The sequence below is a fragment of the Catharus ustulatus genome, chromosome 1, assembly GCF_009819885.2.
Source record: "Catharus ustulatus isolate bCatUst1 chromosome 1, bCatUst1.pri.v2, whole genome shotgun sequence".
In the NCBI taxonomy this organism is placed as follows: Eukaryota; Metazoa; Chordata; class Aves; order Passeriformes; family Turdidae; genus Catharus; species Catharus ustulatus.
The window spans coordinates 43,992,126-44,011,979 of record NC_046221.1 but is presented as its reverse complement, the minus strand read 5'-3'; the positions used below and the strand labels follow the sequence as shown (position 1 = coordinate 44,011,979).

The following is a 19,854-nucleotide window of genomic DNA, read 5'->3' as shown; positions in this document are numbered from 1 at the left end:
GAGCAGAAACAAATGATGCAGTGGTAGAAGCTCCAAGTCTCTTGCACAAAGCAACTTGTCAGGAGCCCCACAAGCTCACCCAATGAAAAAGCTCTCCTGGATAATCCAGGAGATTATCTCCTGGACTAATCCAGCTCCAGTCCTACCTTCCTGCATATGTGAGAGATGCAGCCTCAGCACTTGTGCACAGAGAATCTGCATTTAGTATAAGACAGAACTTTAAATGATGCCAGGCAAACATTCCTTCTGATCGATCAAAAAGTACAGAAGGTGGCACTGACAGAGAGAAGCAAGGGAAACAAAGATCCCATGGGACAGGGGAGGTCTGGGGCTAAGAAATGGAATGGGCCTGCAAAGTACTGAAGACAAAGCTATTAAAAGAAAGAAAATTTACTATGGAAAGATGCCAGCACTCCAGAGCAGTTCTTGAGGTAGTATAAATCAGCATAACATTACCGTGCCCAATTTATGACAGCTACAGGCTGCACCAGGGGCTCTCACTGCTGTGTGCTCTGGCAGAGGAGAAATTCAGGTGTAGCAGTGAGGTGCCAGCACAGACACTTTTACACTGCGTAGGTGTTGGAGGCAAATGGCAACATCACCAGCACAACTTCAGTGTTTAGCTACCTCAGAATTTGAAAAGGAAAAAGCCCTTATTTTTTTTTCCACCTCATAATTTACTCATAGCACTGATGAGAAAGACAGAACCTGAATGCACATTTTTGGAAAGCACATATGATTATCTTCTGGAAAAAATGAGTCTCTCTCTGAATACGAGACTGTTTCATGCCACAGTTAAGAGCGCAGAAACCTACATATATGATACTTCATTGCTCTGTAGCCAATTTTGTTGATTAGTCATTAGGATATGAGAAAAAAATAGTTAATGTGCTGCAACTAATCTGCAAATGTTATAAAATCTGCAATCATATGGAACTAATTTTAAGTGAAATGAGATCTACAAATTACAGGCAAAGGATTAGTACAAAAGGCCCTAAGAAAAGCAGGCAGATCAATACCCTGCTGAGGACGAACAATGGTTAGGAGAACACAGGCAGCTCACACACCCAAAGCAAATTATTTTTGAGAACTGACACAAAATGAATGCTGACTAAATTTCAGGTGTCTGAAGACTCATTCACTATCAAATAGGATACCAACAATACCACCTCTGCAAGAGCCAGCAGGATGGTCACTGGCCACAGGACTACCTTCAGCTTGAATGGATGTGGGGATGCAGGACTGCTACAAAACCCTTCTGTGAGCGGGAGCTCATCAGTCAGCGAGCTCCTGGGGAGCCTCAGGTCCTGCAGGCTTCCCTGAACAGCTTGCTTCCACTGTCATCTTTTAGGAAGTTTTTCTCACCTCAGCTCTGACATATATGGTGTGGAATGTGCAGCCACATGGAGACTTTGCGGCGCAGCTCAAATACTCACTTCAGCAAGAAGCCCACTTTGTCCTAAGAAAACAACAATGGGAATATCCATATACCTTTAAAATACCAAGGCAAAACCCATTAGTTGGCAAGGTTACAACTGCAAAGCAAATGCAGACTTCGGGACTCACGTTCTGTTTCTTCCCCTCCTTTAAATCATGAACACATTTGAAAACAAAGCAAGACATAATGAAAATGAATATACAGAAGTAGCACTTGCCTGAAGGTCCAATGTTGTGCTGTGGTGTTTTGCTCATTTTTCAATCCTTCTGTTTCTTGTCCAAATTTGTACAGCCATTTGTACTCCCCCTCTCCTTAGAACTCATTTATAATCCTGCTTTGAGATGCTCTTCTATCAGCCCAGAAAGCAAGACATTTATCCTACTTTTCAAATATCCATCCAGACCTTGGGAGGAAGGTGTGGACTGAGAGCAAGAAGAAAGCACTTTTCCTTTTATAACACTGCTTATAAACTATAGAGGATGCTAATATCTCTCAAGGATATCATCTCATACTCCTGCCCCTTTCTTTCTCCCCTCCTCAAGAGCTGCACTTGTGACTCAGAGCTGTTTCTCAAAGACAGTGGAGACATTTAGGGTCTCCAGCTAAAGCAGATCTGAGCAGGATCAGGTCCAAAGTACCTGATTAGTCACTGTGTTACCCTAGCAATGAAGCTAGATTTTGACCTCAGGGAAAATGAATTTAAGTCTAAACTTACTTCCCCCATTGGAGTAAGAGAGGTGTGAGTGTCACCAGCTTGATCTCTGCCACATGCTCTGGTCAGCCCAATGCCCTGGCACACCTACCTGTTTCCTGCCTGACTCTGCTTCCTTCCACCAACATCCAGGAACATCTGTGCAGAGAAAGCTTCCCTTTGCCATCACCTGCCTATTCCCTAGCAAAGCATGTACCTATTAGTAGCTATTATCAACTGATTATTCTGATCAAACACCAAAAAAAAAAGAATTTTCTTGAGGAGATTGCTGTAAATGCAATCTCTTCCCCATCAGATCTCCCAAATGACACCTCCCCTTTCTCACACACCTGTACATAACTCACAAAATGAAAACTCTTAAAACACAGTAAATTATTTTATCTACTCCATTCCTTCTATGTCTTATCTGTTATTACAACCTTTTGCAACAGGGGTGCAGTAAAATCTGATTTTAAACATGAAGTTGTAGTCTGTAGTCATTCTCTTCAGTCAAAATATAAACACAGAAAGCCACAGATGCACATTTTATCACAGCAACAGACAAATCTATCACAGTAATGCTTTTGGCAAATAATAAAATGCAAAAAAAGTATTGAGGAGGTTTACAGCAGTTTAATGAAGGCTCTCGTACAAAATCTTGAACTCAAAGTTACAGTCAAGAGTTACTGAAAAATATAACTTACAATGAAAAAGCTGATGAGAAATGCCCACTTAGCCATGGAATTAACTGCGCTTTAACGCTGTGCTTAAATAGTCACCACACAATAGGAACAAATTTAAATCACGACCAAGGTACACACAATTCACTTCCATTCTGTTTTCAATTACATGTATTCAGCATGTAATTTAACCTGTGGAAGTTACTCTGAAGAACATAGAGGTTTCTCTTTTGTTTTTTTTTTCCCAAACACTCACTGGAAATAAATACCATTGAAAGAATACATGTGGAGTGCAATAAAATGGACACTTAGGCACTGGTACAGTCTAGTCCTCTTCAGCCCTCTACAAACTACAAGACGTTTTAAACCACAGATGGAGTGGAGAACAGGTTAGAGCTGTACAGGTAGTGCAGCAGGTTATGTACTACACAAGAGCACATCTGCAAAAGGTCCCAGGAGATTTTTGTTGAAGATACAGCGTATCCACACCAGGTATATTGTGAAGGGCTTAATGTTTTCTGAGAAGGTGTGATTCTGATGGGACAATATATAAGGCATGTAAGTGTTTTCCCCTTGCTCTTGTATCCACACTTCGTATTTTACTTCTCTGACCTTGAGATATCTCAGATTCCAGGGGATCTGCCAAGACACAGCAAGTTTAGCTTCACTCGTGCCCTGGACAGAGGCCTGACACTTGGCATCCCTCACTTTGCCAGGGTAGAGGCTACCAGACCACTTCTGCTTCTTGAGTCCGGGCTTGGACTTCACAGTCTGCCTAATCTCATGTATGAGAGATGGGATGTTCACCTTTGTGTCCTGGTAGGCACGGAACAGCCACTCAGGGTTGCGGCAACAGAGGTGCCGTGGCACCTCTGTGCTCTTAATGATGCGCTCCTGCTCAGCTTTGTCCAGATGAACAATCCCACCCTGATCCCAAGGTCTGTCTGGGTAGGTTACGGTGTCTTCCCTGTCAGTGTTCTGCCAGGCAATGTACTGCAGGTCCATGCCAGGAAGGGTTGCCAGGGTTTTGTAAGGGGTGTAGTGCTCGGGGTTGATAGCATATGGGAAGAGCTCCACCACGGTGGCTCCTCTGGGCAGGAAGAGTGACATGACTAACTGGGCCCCGTGCATGCTGACCAGCATGGACGCATTGCTGATCAACCGCACGATGTCAGAAAATGAATGCTCCTCCAGAGAGACGGAAATGGTTTTCATCTGAAACTCCTGAGCAAGAGCCAGGATTAGTTCTGCCTCATTTAGGATAAGTCTGTTGATTGTCCGACTGAACACTACGATGTACTCCTCGCTAGAGCTTTCCTCCAAGCTGATGTTCAGTTTCTGCATCATGAATTTGGTGAACTGCCTGATCTCATTACCGGAAACCAAGATGTTAGCCTTTGGCCCTTGTGGCTGGACAAATCCGTACTGGTACCAGGTGGTGATTTTGGATAGTCCCACATAGGATTTGGTAAAGCAGAGGAGCCTGCCCAAGGTTTTAAGCTCCTCCCTGAGGAGCGGCTGCTTGTTACTCAGTAACTTGTAGAGGTCAAAGTGAACACCTTCGTTCCACCCTTCCATGAAGAAGAGTCGTGCCTCCAGATCTAAGTCAGAGAACTGCTGCATGGTGTAATAGATGGGGAGGAGGTCGTCATGAAAGACGTGCATCAGGTTGTCTGGATTGAACCTGTTGGCAATCAGTGCCACATCAGGCACGAAGACCGGCTTTGGCATAAATTTCAGCGCAGCAGCTGGCAGCTCCACGAAGTTGAAGTATTGGGTGTTGTGATCTTCCACAGAAGAGAGGTCAAGCAGGGCAGGCTGGAACCTCCGTGAGCCCAGGTTGGGCAGCATGACGGAGGAGTTGCTGTGAAAGTAGACAAACTCCTCAGCCTCGGTGGAGTAGCAGAGGGACTCAAAGCGACAGATGCGGTCAGTGTGCATCCTGCCAGTGCACACCATCCTGGTACCGTTCTCCACCAGAGCCTGCAGAGCTGCATGGTAGTCAATCTGAGACTCAGAAAGTTCCTGAGACTGGCGCATGAGGACCAACTCCTCCTCCACCATGGCAGCATGATCGAGCAGTTTGATGTATTTCCACAGCACGGCAGCGAGGATGGACACGAGCAGGGCATTGAACACAGCTGCTATGTTCATTCTGTACTTAGATCTTAGCAGGATGACAGGTGGGGAATGCAATGGAGAGGGAACACATCATTAACACTCTTTGACATGGTGAGGGCAAAGACCTGTGGAAAATAAAAGAGAGGAACCATTTAAACATCAGGCTTACAGCTCCACCATAAATTATATTTTATGGATTATTCAAGAGAGTTTAGGCTTCTTTCGGTAATTTTTCCCCCTTCCTGGGAATTAGGGGAAAGAAGAAAAAAGTGCCAAAGCTCTTCCCAAAACTGAAAAAAAACATAAAACAAACAGAACTGGGAACTGCTCTACAGGAAGGCTCCTCTCTCATTTCTATGCTTCAGAAGAAGAAAATTTGTAAGAGTTTAAGGATGAGCTCTATGAAGATCTGTTAGAAAGAAAAGTATGTTCTCTGGGACTCTGGATCACTCTGCTTTTTGCAGACCACTCCCACAGTGAGAGGAAATAGAGCACTGCAATCACTGGGCCATCTCCACTGGGAGACCAAGCTCCTCCTTCAGCTCTGTACGGCTGAGAGCACTCGGCAGCACCCTCACCTTTACTGTTCAGGTAGCAATTGCTCCAGGAGTATTGCCAGGACAGATTTTGCTACACTCCAGTGTGCAATGTTAACCACTGAACATCACATTTCAATTTCATTTTATCCAGGGGTGGAGGAAGGACTTGCAGGTCTACAGACTGCCCTGAGGGAGAATCCCAAGTCACTAGGGTGTTACTCTGGCTGCATCCCAGGATCAAAGGCTAGGAACTGCCATCGTCTTCCAAAAGAAATATTGGCATGGGAGAGAGGAGAGCTCCGCTCTTTATGAGAGGAACTGATGTGTCATTAAAGCAATCAAACCTTCGTTTAGTGAGAGTCTGGCTAGCACAGCACAGCCAGCCCTTATACAAATGATAAGTTAATGCATTTGAAGGGTTTCAGGGTTGGAATTTTTCCATTCCAACCTGAGAAACTTTTCTGTGCTGCTCCAAAGCCTCACGGGCTCTTCTTCTGTTACAGCCTGCCACTGTTTTCCTCCTATGCAGAAACACTACTGGCTTATATCAGAGTATTGATTTTAACTTCAACTGTGAACTTCAGTTGAGGTATTGATTCACCTACAGAATTTATGGGCTTCAATTTTTATTACGCATCAAGATTCACTGCTAGTCAGGTTGTAAATAATTGCACCCGTGACTCATAGGGAACTTTAGGAAGGGAAATCTCTGATTAATATTTACCCCACTAGATTGTTTCTAGCTGCCATTTTTAAACGTAGCAATTTAAAATTTCCTTTGGTGCAAGTTTGCCGTGGGGGAAAAAAAGCAACGTCTCAAACTGTTCTCAACATGTTCTGTTGTTCTTATCCTTTAGCATTTTAACCAAGAGACATTTGTACATGGCAATGTGGAGGAAGTTAGCCAGGCATGTTTGGGACCACAGCAAACACATCCTGGTACTGCCAAAGGAGTTCCTTTGAAAACAGGTACTGCAACTTAAAAGCTTGATCGTGCAACTTGGAATTGAATGGAGAATCATTCATGGAACTCAATGAAGTCAGAAGGGATTCCTATACCTCATGAGATCCCAACAGCCTGGGTGATCTGTCTTAGGAAGAACCGAAGGTACATGGGAGTCCGAATAATGCCAAAGAAATGAGTGCTAGCTCGTAAGCCACACAAACTCAAGAGATTACGTAATCTCTGGGGATCTGAGCAACAAATTCATTTCAATTTCCAGCTATTTAAACAAAACAGAAATGAAGTCCATCTCCTTTGGCAAGTGCTCTGAAAACTGTGTCCTTTAGAAACTCCCTAAAAGCAATCAGCAAATTAAAAATGTGTTGTTTTGATTTCAACCATGGAAAAAAAGGAAAGGGACCTAGAGTGGTCACCTGATTACCAGGGCAGAATCAACTCTTCATAAACCATGCCCCAAAGATGCTTCTCTATCTCATTCTTAGTACTCATTTATCTCTTCAGCCAGTCTGTATTGAGAGAGGCATGAAGGACTGTGATAAACTCTTTTCTAACACTTAGCCTTTGCTCCCACCACAGCAACTTTAACTGGGTCTTGTCCCAGGTGCCACAGATATCCTGCACAGAAAAGTGATGGCTGTCCATGTCACATCTCAATCTGTTCTCCTCTGTCAATAGGGGATGACTGATGCTCCTCATGGCAGTGCAACTCTCAACCATGGCTATTCCATGGACAGCCTGGAATGCAAACACACTGGGGACAGCAGTACATCCCTCAGGTTCTGCTAATGCAATTAAACCAGTTTTCAGGAAGATAAATTTTTGATGGGGACAGATTTATTTTATTGGTACGACTTTCAAAGCTTTATTTTACTTCTTCACTGTCTTTGAAAAATGTCTAATGGTATCATCCAATTCTGTACACAACCTCTCCACTACAAACCTCTCATCTTGTGAGCACAGCTTAAGGTGACTTTAACAGCATCAGCAAGGAAAGGATCAAGCCCCAGCAGCCATGTGCAAAAACTGATAATCAGTACATGAAGGAGACCTTTAACAAGCAAGTCCCCTGCTGCAAGCACACACTTAAAGGAAGGCCGGTCTGCAGAGCATTGTGAAAGGTAATTTCTGTGGGTCAGAAGAACAAAGCACCTACAAGTTCAATGGAGTCACTGTAAGTTGCAAGAACTTGGCAGAGGAGGGAACACCAAACAGGTTATTTATTATTCCATTATGGCAAGGTGAGTGCATATGTGTAGGTGTTTCAAAGGCATAAGAAGCCCACAGTCCATAAAAACACCACTGATACCACCTGCATTTCATGGACATTTTGGTGGTGGAGAGCTCTGCTGACCATTACAAACCCCTTGAGCCAAACAGGCCTCCTTGCAAACACCCTGTTCAAATGTTTCACTCCTGACTGATTTGCTCTCTCCCCTCCAGCCCCAAGGGAAGGGCATAGGAGGCACTTCAGAGATGCAGCCTGATGAACACAGCCAATGTTCAGAGGTTAGCAATTCTCATTTCAGACTCTGCCACAGCCATACCTGCTAAATGGGTAGGAATGAACAACTCAGCTTTTTAGTAAAAATCACCTGCAAGGCCCTTTTCTTCCTCTTCCCTCATTGAGCTCCTTCACTTCCCTGCACTTAGCTGAAGTGAGTCTATGTGCTTTAGCCAAACAGGTGTCAGGAATATATGTTAAATGTTAGCAATGCTAAAGTAATCTATCTTCATTTCTGTTCCTTATTGCCAGTTCCTGAATCCTGATTCATGCTGCTTGGGAGAAAGCTGCTTTTGATGGAAGTGAATAACGGGATGTGAACAGGAAGGGGTGTTGCAGGCAGAAGTAAAAGGAGAATTTCACAGGTACTCAGAGAACTGTCTTAATTCTTTGCCTGTTTTCCCACATTTTATCATCCACCTTTTTTTCAATCTGACACTTTCAGTGAAAACAGACCTTCAGGAACTATAATTTTTGGTCCCTCAGGGAACGACAGAGCATAAATAGTAACAAACTATCCCACTGTTAGCTTTTACATAGCCAAGAGAGGCTGTACCAAGGGAGTAAAGGCAATCACCCTCCATGTCCCCGGGTTCCTCAGTCCACCAAGCTGAGATCAGCCATAAAGTGCTGTCAGCGGTAAACCTGGGCTAAGAAACTTTCCCAGGAGGCAGAGGGTAACAGGTGAAAGAATTTAATTTTCCACCTGAAGAGAGCCGCTTCACAATAAAAGAAAGTTTGATTACTAAATCTCCCTCACGAAATGGGTCAAGCTGCCACTCCCATGGTGTCATCAGACAACATCCTAAGAACTGAAAGGCACTTACAGAAGTGGCAGGCCAGACACACAGATACTTTCCTTAAAAGCAGAGCGCTCTGTGCTATTTCTTTCTACATAGAAGGCAGCCTCTAGGCCAGTCACCCTCCAAGCTGCCCACAGACTCCCTCCTCCCCATCTCTGCCACATTCATCCACCCTCTTGCTTCCCAGTGACACGGGGATAACCAGGGCTCTGTTCCACGTGAGTAATATGTCCCAGTTACCAAGGAAATCGATTCGACTGACATTTTTTCACTCTCTGCTTTGAAATGCTAAAGCACCATCCTTCATCACCAGGAGACACAACTGACAGACCAGAGCCAAGCCAGAAGAGACATGCATGTAAAAGCTGCATGGAGCTTCTCACTGGCAAGCTGGCAGAGGGCCATGATGTCCCATGGGAGGGGACAGGCTATCCCTTGAGGACTCTCCAGAGGAGTGGGTGGCAGGGGAGCAGCAGGAGTGAGAGAGGGAGGTAGAAGAGGCAGATTTCTCTTGCAGTGATGCTGACAGGGCAGGGGGCAGCAGACTTAGAGCCAGACATGGAGGTCAACAAAAACACTGGTGTGGGGGCAGCTCAAGACTGTGCAGGGGAATTAAGAGCATATCCTGAGGCTTGCAGCTCAGCCACAATGGATGCCGCTCCAGCAGTGAAGAGCCTGTGGGAGGCACTCTATTTTTGGTCAGCTCATCTTTACTCTTTTTCCAAGAGTTCACAGGCATGAAGAGCTTACCCCATTTTCTTCCTCCACCCCCATTCACTTAGCAAAAGCATCATAGTTTCTTTCTCACAGCCCAGCTACTTCTCCTCTAACTAGCACTGGCTGCTGGTGAGCAGGTAAACTCTTCAGGAATATTCATTTGGTGTGTACAGCAGGCACTTCTGCCAGAGCCCTCCAGTGTCTTGCAGGTCAATAATAATACTCTCATGCAAGTCTGGACACAGCATCCCCTTCTGCCTTTAGCTACAGGTTATCTGATGTATTTAACATCCTCAGGAAGTGGTAATTTCACAGGAAGCATAGATGGAGACACTGTTCTCCATCTCCTGTTAACATGCCTAGAACATCAGAGTGGGTGGGATGAGAGAGGAATTTCCACTAATAGGCAGTTGGCATAAAGAAATATTTGGATTCATTTAGGAGATAAGTTCTGTTGTTCTTTTTTTAATTGTGAAGCTACAGTAGGATGAATCACTAAAGCTATTAATATGACGGACAGTGTTCCAAATCTCCTCTCCATTTTAAAAATTGCAATCTAGGTAAGAAATAGGGAGAAAAGCTACAAAACCCACATTAAAAAAAATAAATTCCCAAGGACAAAAAAGACAAATATACACTACTAAGACCCCCAAAGGGTAAAAAACCAAGAGCTTGATTAGGGACAACAAGGGTGAACAGGGTGACCAGCATGCCTAAAGAGGGGTCACCTATTCCTGCAGGTATTAACAAAATGAGAAGTGCTGGTTTTGTTTATTTAGGCCTTGATGGACTTTTGTTACCAACTGCCTGAACATTTTCCAGGCTAATGTTCAGTTTCCCATAGCTGCAGCAGGCTAAAAAGCCTCATAAAATGGAAAACCAAAAAGCATGAAGGAGACACATCTCCAGAGAGCATCACCACTCTATGCACAGAGGGAAATGCCTCCTCATGGAGGCCAACTTGGCTTTGGCTCAGCTGGTCAGCTCCTGTGCACAGCCTGCCAGTGGTGGCAGGGTGTCCAGACAGAACTATCTCCACAGTTCCCAGAAACACAACACAACTGGAAGTGGACTGGGGCTGCCCTTGCCACAGAACAGCCAAGGCGTTAGGGCAGAGCTGCATAGGCAGGAAATGGGCTTCTTGTTATGGTAACACAGTGGGTGGGGTAGGAGCAGATATTCCCTCCTCAAGGACATTTTTCCCATCAGCACTCCCCAGCACACCTGGATCCATCTCTTGCTAGACTGGCTTTCCAGTACCAGTACAGGGAAAAAAAAAGCATGCAAACATCATGGCATTTTGCACTCCCCCTGCAAAATGTCTTCTGTTCTTTCTGCCATCCTTGATGCAAGAGGCTGAGCTAAGGATGCAGTGTATATAACACATGCAGTTTTAAATACCTACTTCATTCATCCTTAAAGCAGAAGTTGCTAGAAGGCAACTTTCCCAATTGGAAGGAGGGGGAGTTGGGATTCAGGAGCCAAGAATTTACTTTTATTCTCATCTCTGTCACAGATTTCCACAGAACTACAAGCAAGTCAATCCCCACAGCCCAAAAAGCTGTTATCATCTTATTCACTCTATTTATTTAATGAGATACATATATCTTTCACACTACATAGCATATTAAAGCAACGATGGTGCACTGAATGATGGATATACTGGAACATTTTCTTTGTAAAAAGCAGCCAACTGTAGAAGTGCTGACTTTTTAAACGGGAAAAGAGCAGATTCTTGTAGAGGGAATACGCCCAGCAGTTAAAGATAAAAATATCATTATTGAAGCCTGATACAAAGAAAGGACATGAAAAATAAGAATATTTTGACTATGTAGTCTCAAGAAAAAATTTAAAATAGAGCTTTTTCAGAAAAACAAATCAAAACATAACAATGTATTTTAAAAAAACCCTGCCTGTCTCATAAAAACGTTATGTACAGATAGCTGTGATCAAAATTAGGTCCATCTTCAGTTTTTATGGTTCAGCATAAGTGAGGAATAGAAAGCAAAACTGTAAATCTTTCTATACAAGACTGCAACCAAGGAGACTGAGGCTCTGTGCAGTGGTCCCTACTGCCAAAGTACCTTCCATATGAACAGAAGACTGGTGGCTACAGAACAACTCCCAGCTGCACTTATGGATAGAAAAAAAATTTTCTTCCATTTAATTTTAGAGTCTGTGAGAGCTGGGACAGGAAGAGATGCAACCTGACTTTCATAATGACTAGCAGTCATTGATTTAATATTTGTTGACACTCCTGTCTTGATCTACAAAATAACAGGTTAAAAATATTCTAACACTAAGCAGTCAATGCATAGAAGCAAGCCACAAAGCCAAACTAAAAGTATAAATCTAAAATGAATACTTGGGCTTTTAAGATCTGCCTTTCCAAGTCCTCCATCCACAATGGAGTATGAAATCCTTTCCCCAAACAAAATCCCAGATCTCCAGAGAATTCCCCTAAAAAACATGTATTTCTGATAAACAAGCTTGAGGCAAGAGATGTAAGAAAAATGAACTAAAAAGGTGGGGGGAAAATAAAAAGAAAAAAGAAAAGGGTATTTCTCTCAACCCCCAAGTCTTGTTCACCTTCTGAGAGTTGCAAGCCTAAAGACGGAAATCCAGGTTACTCAAAATAACCATGGCTAGACAGAGGGGAAAGCTTAACAGGCAGAGTTCATTCCAGCAGATCTTTGTTCACCTGACTATCCCGTTGAAACCTATCTGGTTACATTGTCATTAACAGCTCTGTTATATGAGGGAAAAAATACACTCGTTTTTCCTGGTCTCTTGCTTTTAGTCTGCAAACAAGACACCTTTGTCAGGAAAAAAGTGTCAAGAGAGCAGCAGGTTTATCTTACTTCAGTGGTCTGCCTAAAGCAAAGAGGGAGCAGGGCTGAAGGGAAAATTGACTAATGCTGCAAGACTGAATTTAAAAGAATATGATGCGAAATCCCAAAGTACTGAACAAGACAATCTTCAGCCGCTCCAACTGTGCCTCTGGGCTTTAGCTGCCATTTGTTATTCTCTGTATTTTATCTATCCTTTCTTTCTGTGTTCTCCAGTGGGCAGAGTACCTGTGTTACTCGGGTACTGGGACTGGTACTTAGCAGCATCTCCAGCCTGAACTCTCCCTGCTTTCCATCAGCATGGTGCCCAGGACCGCTCCTGTGTGCTGCACATCCTAAGCAGGGGCCAAAATTGTTCGGAGCACAGAGCAGCCTATAAGAACAGTGAAAATCCCTCCTTGGTTACCACAAGCCCCACATTAGTATGTTTATAGGGGAAGGTAAAAAAAAAAAAAAAAAGTAATCCCTTAGCAGCACGTGTCTGGCAAGAAATATGTTTCTGCAAACCTACAGAATTTAGTCCGTATCAGAGATGTTTTCCCCGAGACTTTTGTTTAAAAATGACAAAGCAAACCACCAGTCAAACAAAGAGGGACAACAAAGACGTGGGATTACAAATGGACTACTGACTCCCTTCCCACATGTGCACACACAGAGAGGAGGGATTCAGTGTGAACCTGCATGGAAAGGGAGAGCGAGGAGATACCATCGAAAACATGCCAACCTCCCCCCTCTCCTCAGTACACTGCAAGCAGGACTGCCAACAAAACTGAATTCAGAGCCGTATGTGATCAGCACAGCAAACACAGCACAATTACAATGACACTCAGCAAAGAAATGCAGTAATTCCGAGCATCTGCAGCCTTTTAGTCTTGGAAGTACTATCACTGGTAGATCAGTGTTTCAGCACATGCACGCATACCTGGTGTTGCTAAATAACAGGAATCCTATCCGGTGCCTCTCTTTCACAGGAGAAAGAAGAAAGAAGACACCTTAAAGCTATGCTTTGCAGGGGAACAAGCACTCTCCAGTCCTCTTCTCTCCTCACCACCTCAAAGAAAAAGCAAAAATCCCTCCTAGGAGCTCTCGGCTCTAGGAGTAACCCGTGCACCATCTGCAGCCTGAGCTACCTTTCTCCCCCAGGTCTGAGCATGCTCTGTCTGCCGGCAGTGTCCTATCGCTCCAGCTGGCTCACCTCAATTTGTTAGCCTCCCAGAGGTCAGCCTTGCATGCAGGATGATTTGCTGCAGTATTCCTGCAAATCCCCGACGGGCGGCCACACTGAAACAAACACCACCGTAGTGTTCCACGGAGCTGAGCAAGTCTTGGGAGACAGGCGGCAAACTGCTTTGGGGAGGGGGACACACGCATTTTAGAAATCCTGCTTTTGAGGATCATTAACGCCACAGCTACCCCAAACACTTCACACGAAAGAAGAAAACAATAAGAAAGAAAGGAAAAAATGACCCTTGCTTGAAGACGTGAAAGCCTTTCGTCATGCTTTCTAGTAATTCCCTTGGCACAAGGAAAGCAATTTCCCAGCTGTGATAGTCAGCAAATGGCTTAGAATTGAACAAGGCTGTGATTGCCCTCCTTCACAGATCCAGGGAAGAGTATTTTCATAGTAAAGTGTGGGGTTTTTTTGTTTTTTTGTTTTTTTTTTTTTTTTTTTTTTTACTGGTGGAAACAAGTAATTCCTGAAGACAAAGGCACAGAAATTATCCAGGAGCTTATAAGAGAATCTCCTACTGCACACAAGCTCACAGAGGTGAGTGCCTTACACCAACCTTCACAGCAGAGCTTGAACCTGTGGGGACTGAGCAGCTTCATGAAGACAGCAAACCAGACAGAACTGGGAACACTCCCAGTTCTTATCTCACAATGGGATCTACATGCACATCATAGCTCTCCAAAAGGCTCATGGCACGAAGTCACATCACTAAACACAGGAGTGCAATCCCAGTCCTGCAGGGACACACTCTTGCCTGCAGATCACCAGTAAACACACAAGGCTGTGCAAACGTGTTGATTGTATATTTGCAGTTTGGCTGTATATTTGCAGGACACATATTGTTGAGTATCTGTCTGTGAGGATTTTCCCTGTGAGACCTAACAGGTAAAATAAGAAGAATGAAAAAGAAGAAAAGTTCTCTAACAACTCCTCCCACATGATCAAGGTGGACTTCGAATTACAGCACAAGCCTATGCCTGTCCTGAGAGAATCTCAGAGAGACACTGGTTGGTCACATCTGCCTGGGGGAAATAAGTAATAAAATACAGCAAAGAGAAGTGAGCCCACCCAATGACCTCAGCCAGTCCTATTGGGACTAAGGAAATAAAAAAAATCATCCTTCTCTTTTAAAGACCACCTCATTGTCCTGTTGCCACTCTGAATACAAAGACGTTGCCTTGTGTGGAACAAGTCTGGTATTTTTCCTCTGAATTTTGAAACTCTGGGAGTGGAGTTAGATTTGGAGTTGAGTTCACTTTGTACTTTCTGCACTTCAGAAAGCTCCACAGCATGACCTCTACCTCCCACTGATGCTAATGGGAGCCTTTCCACTGACCCCACAGATGTTGGTTAGTGACTTTATCAGTGGGATCCTGGATAACCCAGACACACCATGTTGGTCTCTTTCTCTTAGACAAGCTTTTATTTTACTACAGAAGAAAGGACAACATATCCAGACTGGTCTTATATTTATGAACAAGCTTCTTCTCTACCTCTGGAATTAATTATATTAATGGATTTCTTAGGTACAATTTATCACAATGCATAGAGAGTTTAACGCCAGTCCTGAAGAGGGTCCTGTTTGTCAATCTGCCACACCACAAAGTACAGTAATTTCACAATTATAAGCCGCACCATTTTGACTAAAATTTTGGTCCGAACCTGAAGTGCAGCTTATAATCAGGTGCACCTTATATATGGACAAAGAACAAAAAGTTGCTGTTTTAGTTTGGAGGACAAGTGTCTGCTAAGGCAGGAGCCTCTCTTTGAAATGGAGAATGTAAACCCCCTCCCTCCAAATTATTGTAATTTTGAAATCAAGGGGCTTTCAGGCAAAAATATGGGAATTAGGAATAACAGTTCTTTACTAGGGAAATTAAAATAGAAATACAGTACTACAAAGAAACAAACTCCAAACCCTGACAAAGTCAGAGTACAAACTGACACCCCGTCAGGCAGGGTGTTGGTTGCAGTCCCATTAAATGGTGGTTGCAGTCCTCTTGCAGTGACAGGTGTGATTCAGTTGGAGCAGTGCTCCTGTACAAGGTGCAGTTTCCCTCCGGAGGTCCAGTGGTGATGTGGAGAAATCCGCTTTTCCTCTGGGGTCGAGTGGAGAAAGGGGCTACCTTAGTGTCCCAAAACCTCTGTTTTTATCTTGGTAAGAAATGCTGGGCTCTTCCCCCTGGCTGGAACAACTTCCAATGGGATGCAGTAATTTTATCAGTCACACAGTGGGACTCAATGGGCCATTAGCAGAAAATGACTCGCTGGAGGAAGGATGGATTGTGAAAAGATAAAGAACAATGCCCCGCCTGGTTTCAATGGATGGGCCATTAACAGAGTATCTCCCACAGAGATAAGGATCACTGCCCCCACCCTCAACAGATGGTGGTAGAATAGATACCTTTTATCACACTGTATTGTAACGTGCGGCTTATAATCAGGTGCGGCTTATAATTGTGAAATTACTGAACAAAACTGCATCATTAAGGGGTGGGGAAGGAACCATAATCAAATAATTCCAGCAACTGTGAAATAATAACTGTCCATTACTATTGCACCATAAGGCACTAAGTGTGGCAGTCCCAAGCTCTTCTCAGTCAGCACCTATAACAAGCAGGTAAGGTTTGAATAGGAGGTCTTGGCTCAGAATTAAGAATTTTATGAATATTTAATACCCCTCATAAAGCTGCAGCCTTCAAAAACAGCACCACATTTTAGAACTCCTAAAAAGCAGTACAGCACAAACAAAACTAATCAAGCTAGCAAGCATTTCTAAATAGATCCCTCTTGGTTTATGGCTGACAAAGAGCAGGTAAATCACTATTTACTGAATCTTTTCAGTGCACATATATGGTGCAGAGGTGCCTGCATCACTCTGAGTCACAGCATTTATTATTTATAGTCCCAAAAGGACTCTCTATAAGAAATTATTCTTCTTGCAGTGCTTTTGAACCAAAAGTGCATTCAGTTTGAAAGCACAAAAAAAATTATGCTTGAACTAACAAAAAAAGTCTTTGTACTGATAAATACAAAAAGGACACAAAGGAAGCACTTGGTTTCTGGACGCCAAGACTGGGAGTTCACACAGAGAGGATGATATTTTGATTCTGTAGATGCTAAAATTAAAACTCATGTCAAAAGGACTAGGACTTCAGCCAAATATTGAAAATTCCTAAACATGAATATACTTTGACGGGGTAAAAAGTATTTTTCTGAAAATATTTCAGGGGCCAAACTCCACTTTGCCGAAGTGCTTCAAGAATGACATGGTCCCAAGCTTAAGAGATGTAGGATGCAAGTTTTACAAAAATATTAGATTTAAAAAGGTTTAATTATGATCAAATATATTTTACACACACACACACACCCTCCCTCTCTCTCTCACTTTCAGGTTACATGTCTTAACATCAACCTGATAAATTAATAGATATTTATTCTCCTCTGCAGATACGTGCATGTTTTATACATATAAAACATATACTTGCCTGCTATCTGAATTTGTCAAATGCTAAACTGCTCACTCTAATAAACCCCTCCATCCCTATTAGGAACCACCCTAGCAGCATTGCAGGGACAGAGTGGCCTGCTCCTGCAGCTGTATGCAGTGTGTGTAGGCAAGAAAGGTGTGGGAGAGTCACCTGCCAGCTCCTAAGGCAGGGGATGGCTTTGGTAGCTGTTCTGATTCAAGTTAGGTGTCACTTGTGCTCTTTCAAGTTCCCATTTTGCCATCAGTAATGACAGGTCAGCAGGGTAACAGAGATAAATCAATTCCCTCTCCTACAGCTTTGCCAACTGTGCACCTGCAAATGTAATTAGTACCAATGTGTCTGCAAGGGAATCTGAGATAATACATGCTCATAGGAGCAGTTGGTAAGTCAATGATGTTCAGCAAGACTGACATGAGAAACCAAGGGTAAAACATTGCCTGTGAGACCCTTGGGTATAGCCTCACCCTGGTGCATCCCACATTTGGTATTTGTTAACTGTTTTTGCCCAGGCAGCAGGAAGATCATCTGCCCTCTTTCAGATGACACTTCAATATTAAGACACAACCTCACCTGAAGAAACACACCTCCCATTTTACAGACAAAAAGGCTGAACCTGTCAATGGGATCAGGGTGGGATGCACCACACCAGCATCCATTAATATGGGAGCAGCTTCCTTTCAAAAATCTACCAACAATCAAAGCCTCTTGTGTATTCCAAGGTTGTATTCACGGGCTTCAGGGCTCAAGACAGAAGCTGCGGCCGCCAAGACCACAAGTGACAGAGCAAACATGGTAAAGAACAGAGAGAAGTAAGTGACCAGCTCTGTCCCTGCTGCTCTCAGAGAACTGCTGGAGGAAAAGCCACAAGCCTGACACACCCTGCCCCACCCCACACCTTCCATTCCTACTGCACTTCCTGTAGGAATCCAGGGGCCTCCTGCAAGCCTGGGAAACCCCCCTGGAACCACAATTTAGCCTCAAGTTGGAGGGCTGGCCAGAATGACTTGTCCTGGGAATGTTGGAGGAAAAGGAAGAGAGCTTCTTTTCCTGTTGAGATGAACAGGGTACTCATAACCAAGAGTCTAGCAGATGTCTTAGGAAATTAAGAGGTTAATATCACAAAATACAGCTATTGAAAGGAAAAACACCCCTCAATGTGAACATCATAGGGGTGCCAAGGTATGGAAAAGACGAGACATAACAGAAATACAAAACTTGGTTTCAGGAACTGACAGGCACTTAGATCTGTAGGGGTGAACGGATAACAACTGTGTGGAAGTATCCAAAGGATAGGGCTTAGATGTCCAAGAATTTGACTGTCTTCACTGGATTATGCAACTGGTTTGCAAGTGGGCTGCAATTCTTCCAGAACTGATCAGAACATCTCAGTTCACAAGCAGGATTACAGGAGGGCTTCAAGGATCGAGGTCCAGGACTGGAATGGCCTTTATGGGTGCCTTCCAACTCAGAATATTCTATGATAGGACCATTGCCTGAAGCTTTGTTCTAACCTTTCACTTTTTCTATGTTCAGAGACTTTGTGATTTCTGAAAAACCTTGAGAAACCTAACCTACAAACCAAAGTCCTAGTACTTCATGGAAAGAATTCCACAAGGAAGCAGTAACAGCATCTACAGTCTTGATCAGAACAGCAGTTTCGATCCAAGCTGGAGCATGTGCTTCAATTAGCCAGTCTCTGACAAATGCCTGGAAGTAGCTAGAACAGCAGCATGACAGGAAAATAGTTCAGAGCCAAGCTAAAGGAGAATCTAAATCAAATCAGGGGAAATAAAAAGGTTTACTGCCACTTTGAGTCCCATAATTGCAAACTGATTGTTTTGCCTCCAACGCCTCCTTCAGCCACACCTGTACAACACATCCTCACATTTCAAAGCATATACCCTACTCCTAGGACAGCAGTGTAATATTAACAACAGATAGGAGCACAGTATCACAGGATACCCTCCCTATTGTGTAACCTTTTAGACTGACTCTAAGGGAGCACAAAACATCCATGTTCTGGGTGGGGAGGACATTCCAGGGCTGCTAATAGTCACGTGAAATTTCAGAACAGCGCATTAGGTCTCACAAATCATAAAGTATCTTAATACAAGAGAAAAAAAACTATGTTTCCTGACAGCATAAGCCATAGGACTTAAAAATACCAGTGGGCCAATTAAAAAATATACTAACAACTGGGTTTTGATTAGCACTTAAAATCCCAGTCTGATTTTCCCCATGGAAAAGAAGAATGCTTACCTGGTCCCCCATCTGATTACAGAATCATCAGAAGGCCCAGAAGAGAAGTAGTAACACATGGCTGAAGGCCAGGCATTTAGTGTTGCTCTGAGGGCTACTGCAGCTACTGACAGGAGGGAGAAGAAAGCAAATGAATCATCTTTCTAAGCTTCAACACGAACCGCTGCACACAATAGGGGAAGTGTGATGAATACACTGAATTAATTGTAAAAACCCATTTCAACTCCTCCAGGTGTCATATGCAACCATTTACAGTTCAATACCTAAGAAGAACTTCTTCATGCCTTCAGCAGCTTGAAAATTCATGGGAAGACTATTAAATCTAGGCATATTTATCAAGGGCACAGCAGCAGGAGGCAGAAGTCCAAGCTGACCTGATGGAAAATTTTTGTATTACACCTGCTGTTGTATTTATCTGAATTTTATATACAGTAATTTCACGATTATAAGCCGCAGTGAGTATAAGCCGCACTTCTGGGTGCCAGCAACTTTTCATTCTTTGTCCATATATAAGCCGCACCTGATTATAAACCGCACATTACAATACAGAGTGTGATAAAAAGTTTCTAT

The 19,854-nt window shown here is 43.5% G+C and overlaps 1 protein-coding gene across 5 annotated transcripts in view; it reads right to left on the bottom strand.

The window, feature by feature from the left end:
* Positions 1 to 2,742: 2,742 nt before the first annotated feature.
* The window catches only part of POMGNT2 (protein O-linked mannose N-acetylglucosaminyltransferase 2 (beta 1,4-)), a 34,539-nt gene continuing 17,427 nt past the window's right edge, over positions 2,743 to 19,854 (bottom strand). For 3 of the 5 annotated variants that reach the window (XM_033078360.2, XM_033078377.2, XM_033078369.2), the window contains one exon: positions 2,743 to 5,055. In XM_033078360.2, the coding sequence (XP_032934251.1) occupies positions 3,227 to 4,963 (1,737 nt within the window). In that variant the 5' untranslated portion in view covers positions 4,964 to 5,055 and the 3' untranslated portion in view covers positions 2,743 to 3,226. Of the gene's footprint in view, positions 5,056 to 13,225; positions 13,466 to 13,498; positions 13,564 to 19,854 lie in introns of those variants that run through there. The other 2 variants (XM_033078386.2, XM_033078353.2) reach the window with 2 other exon arrangements.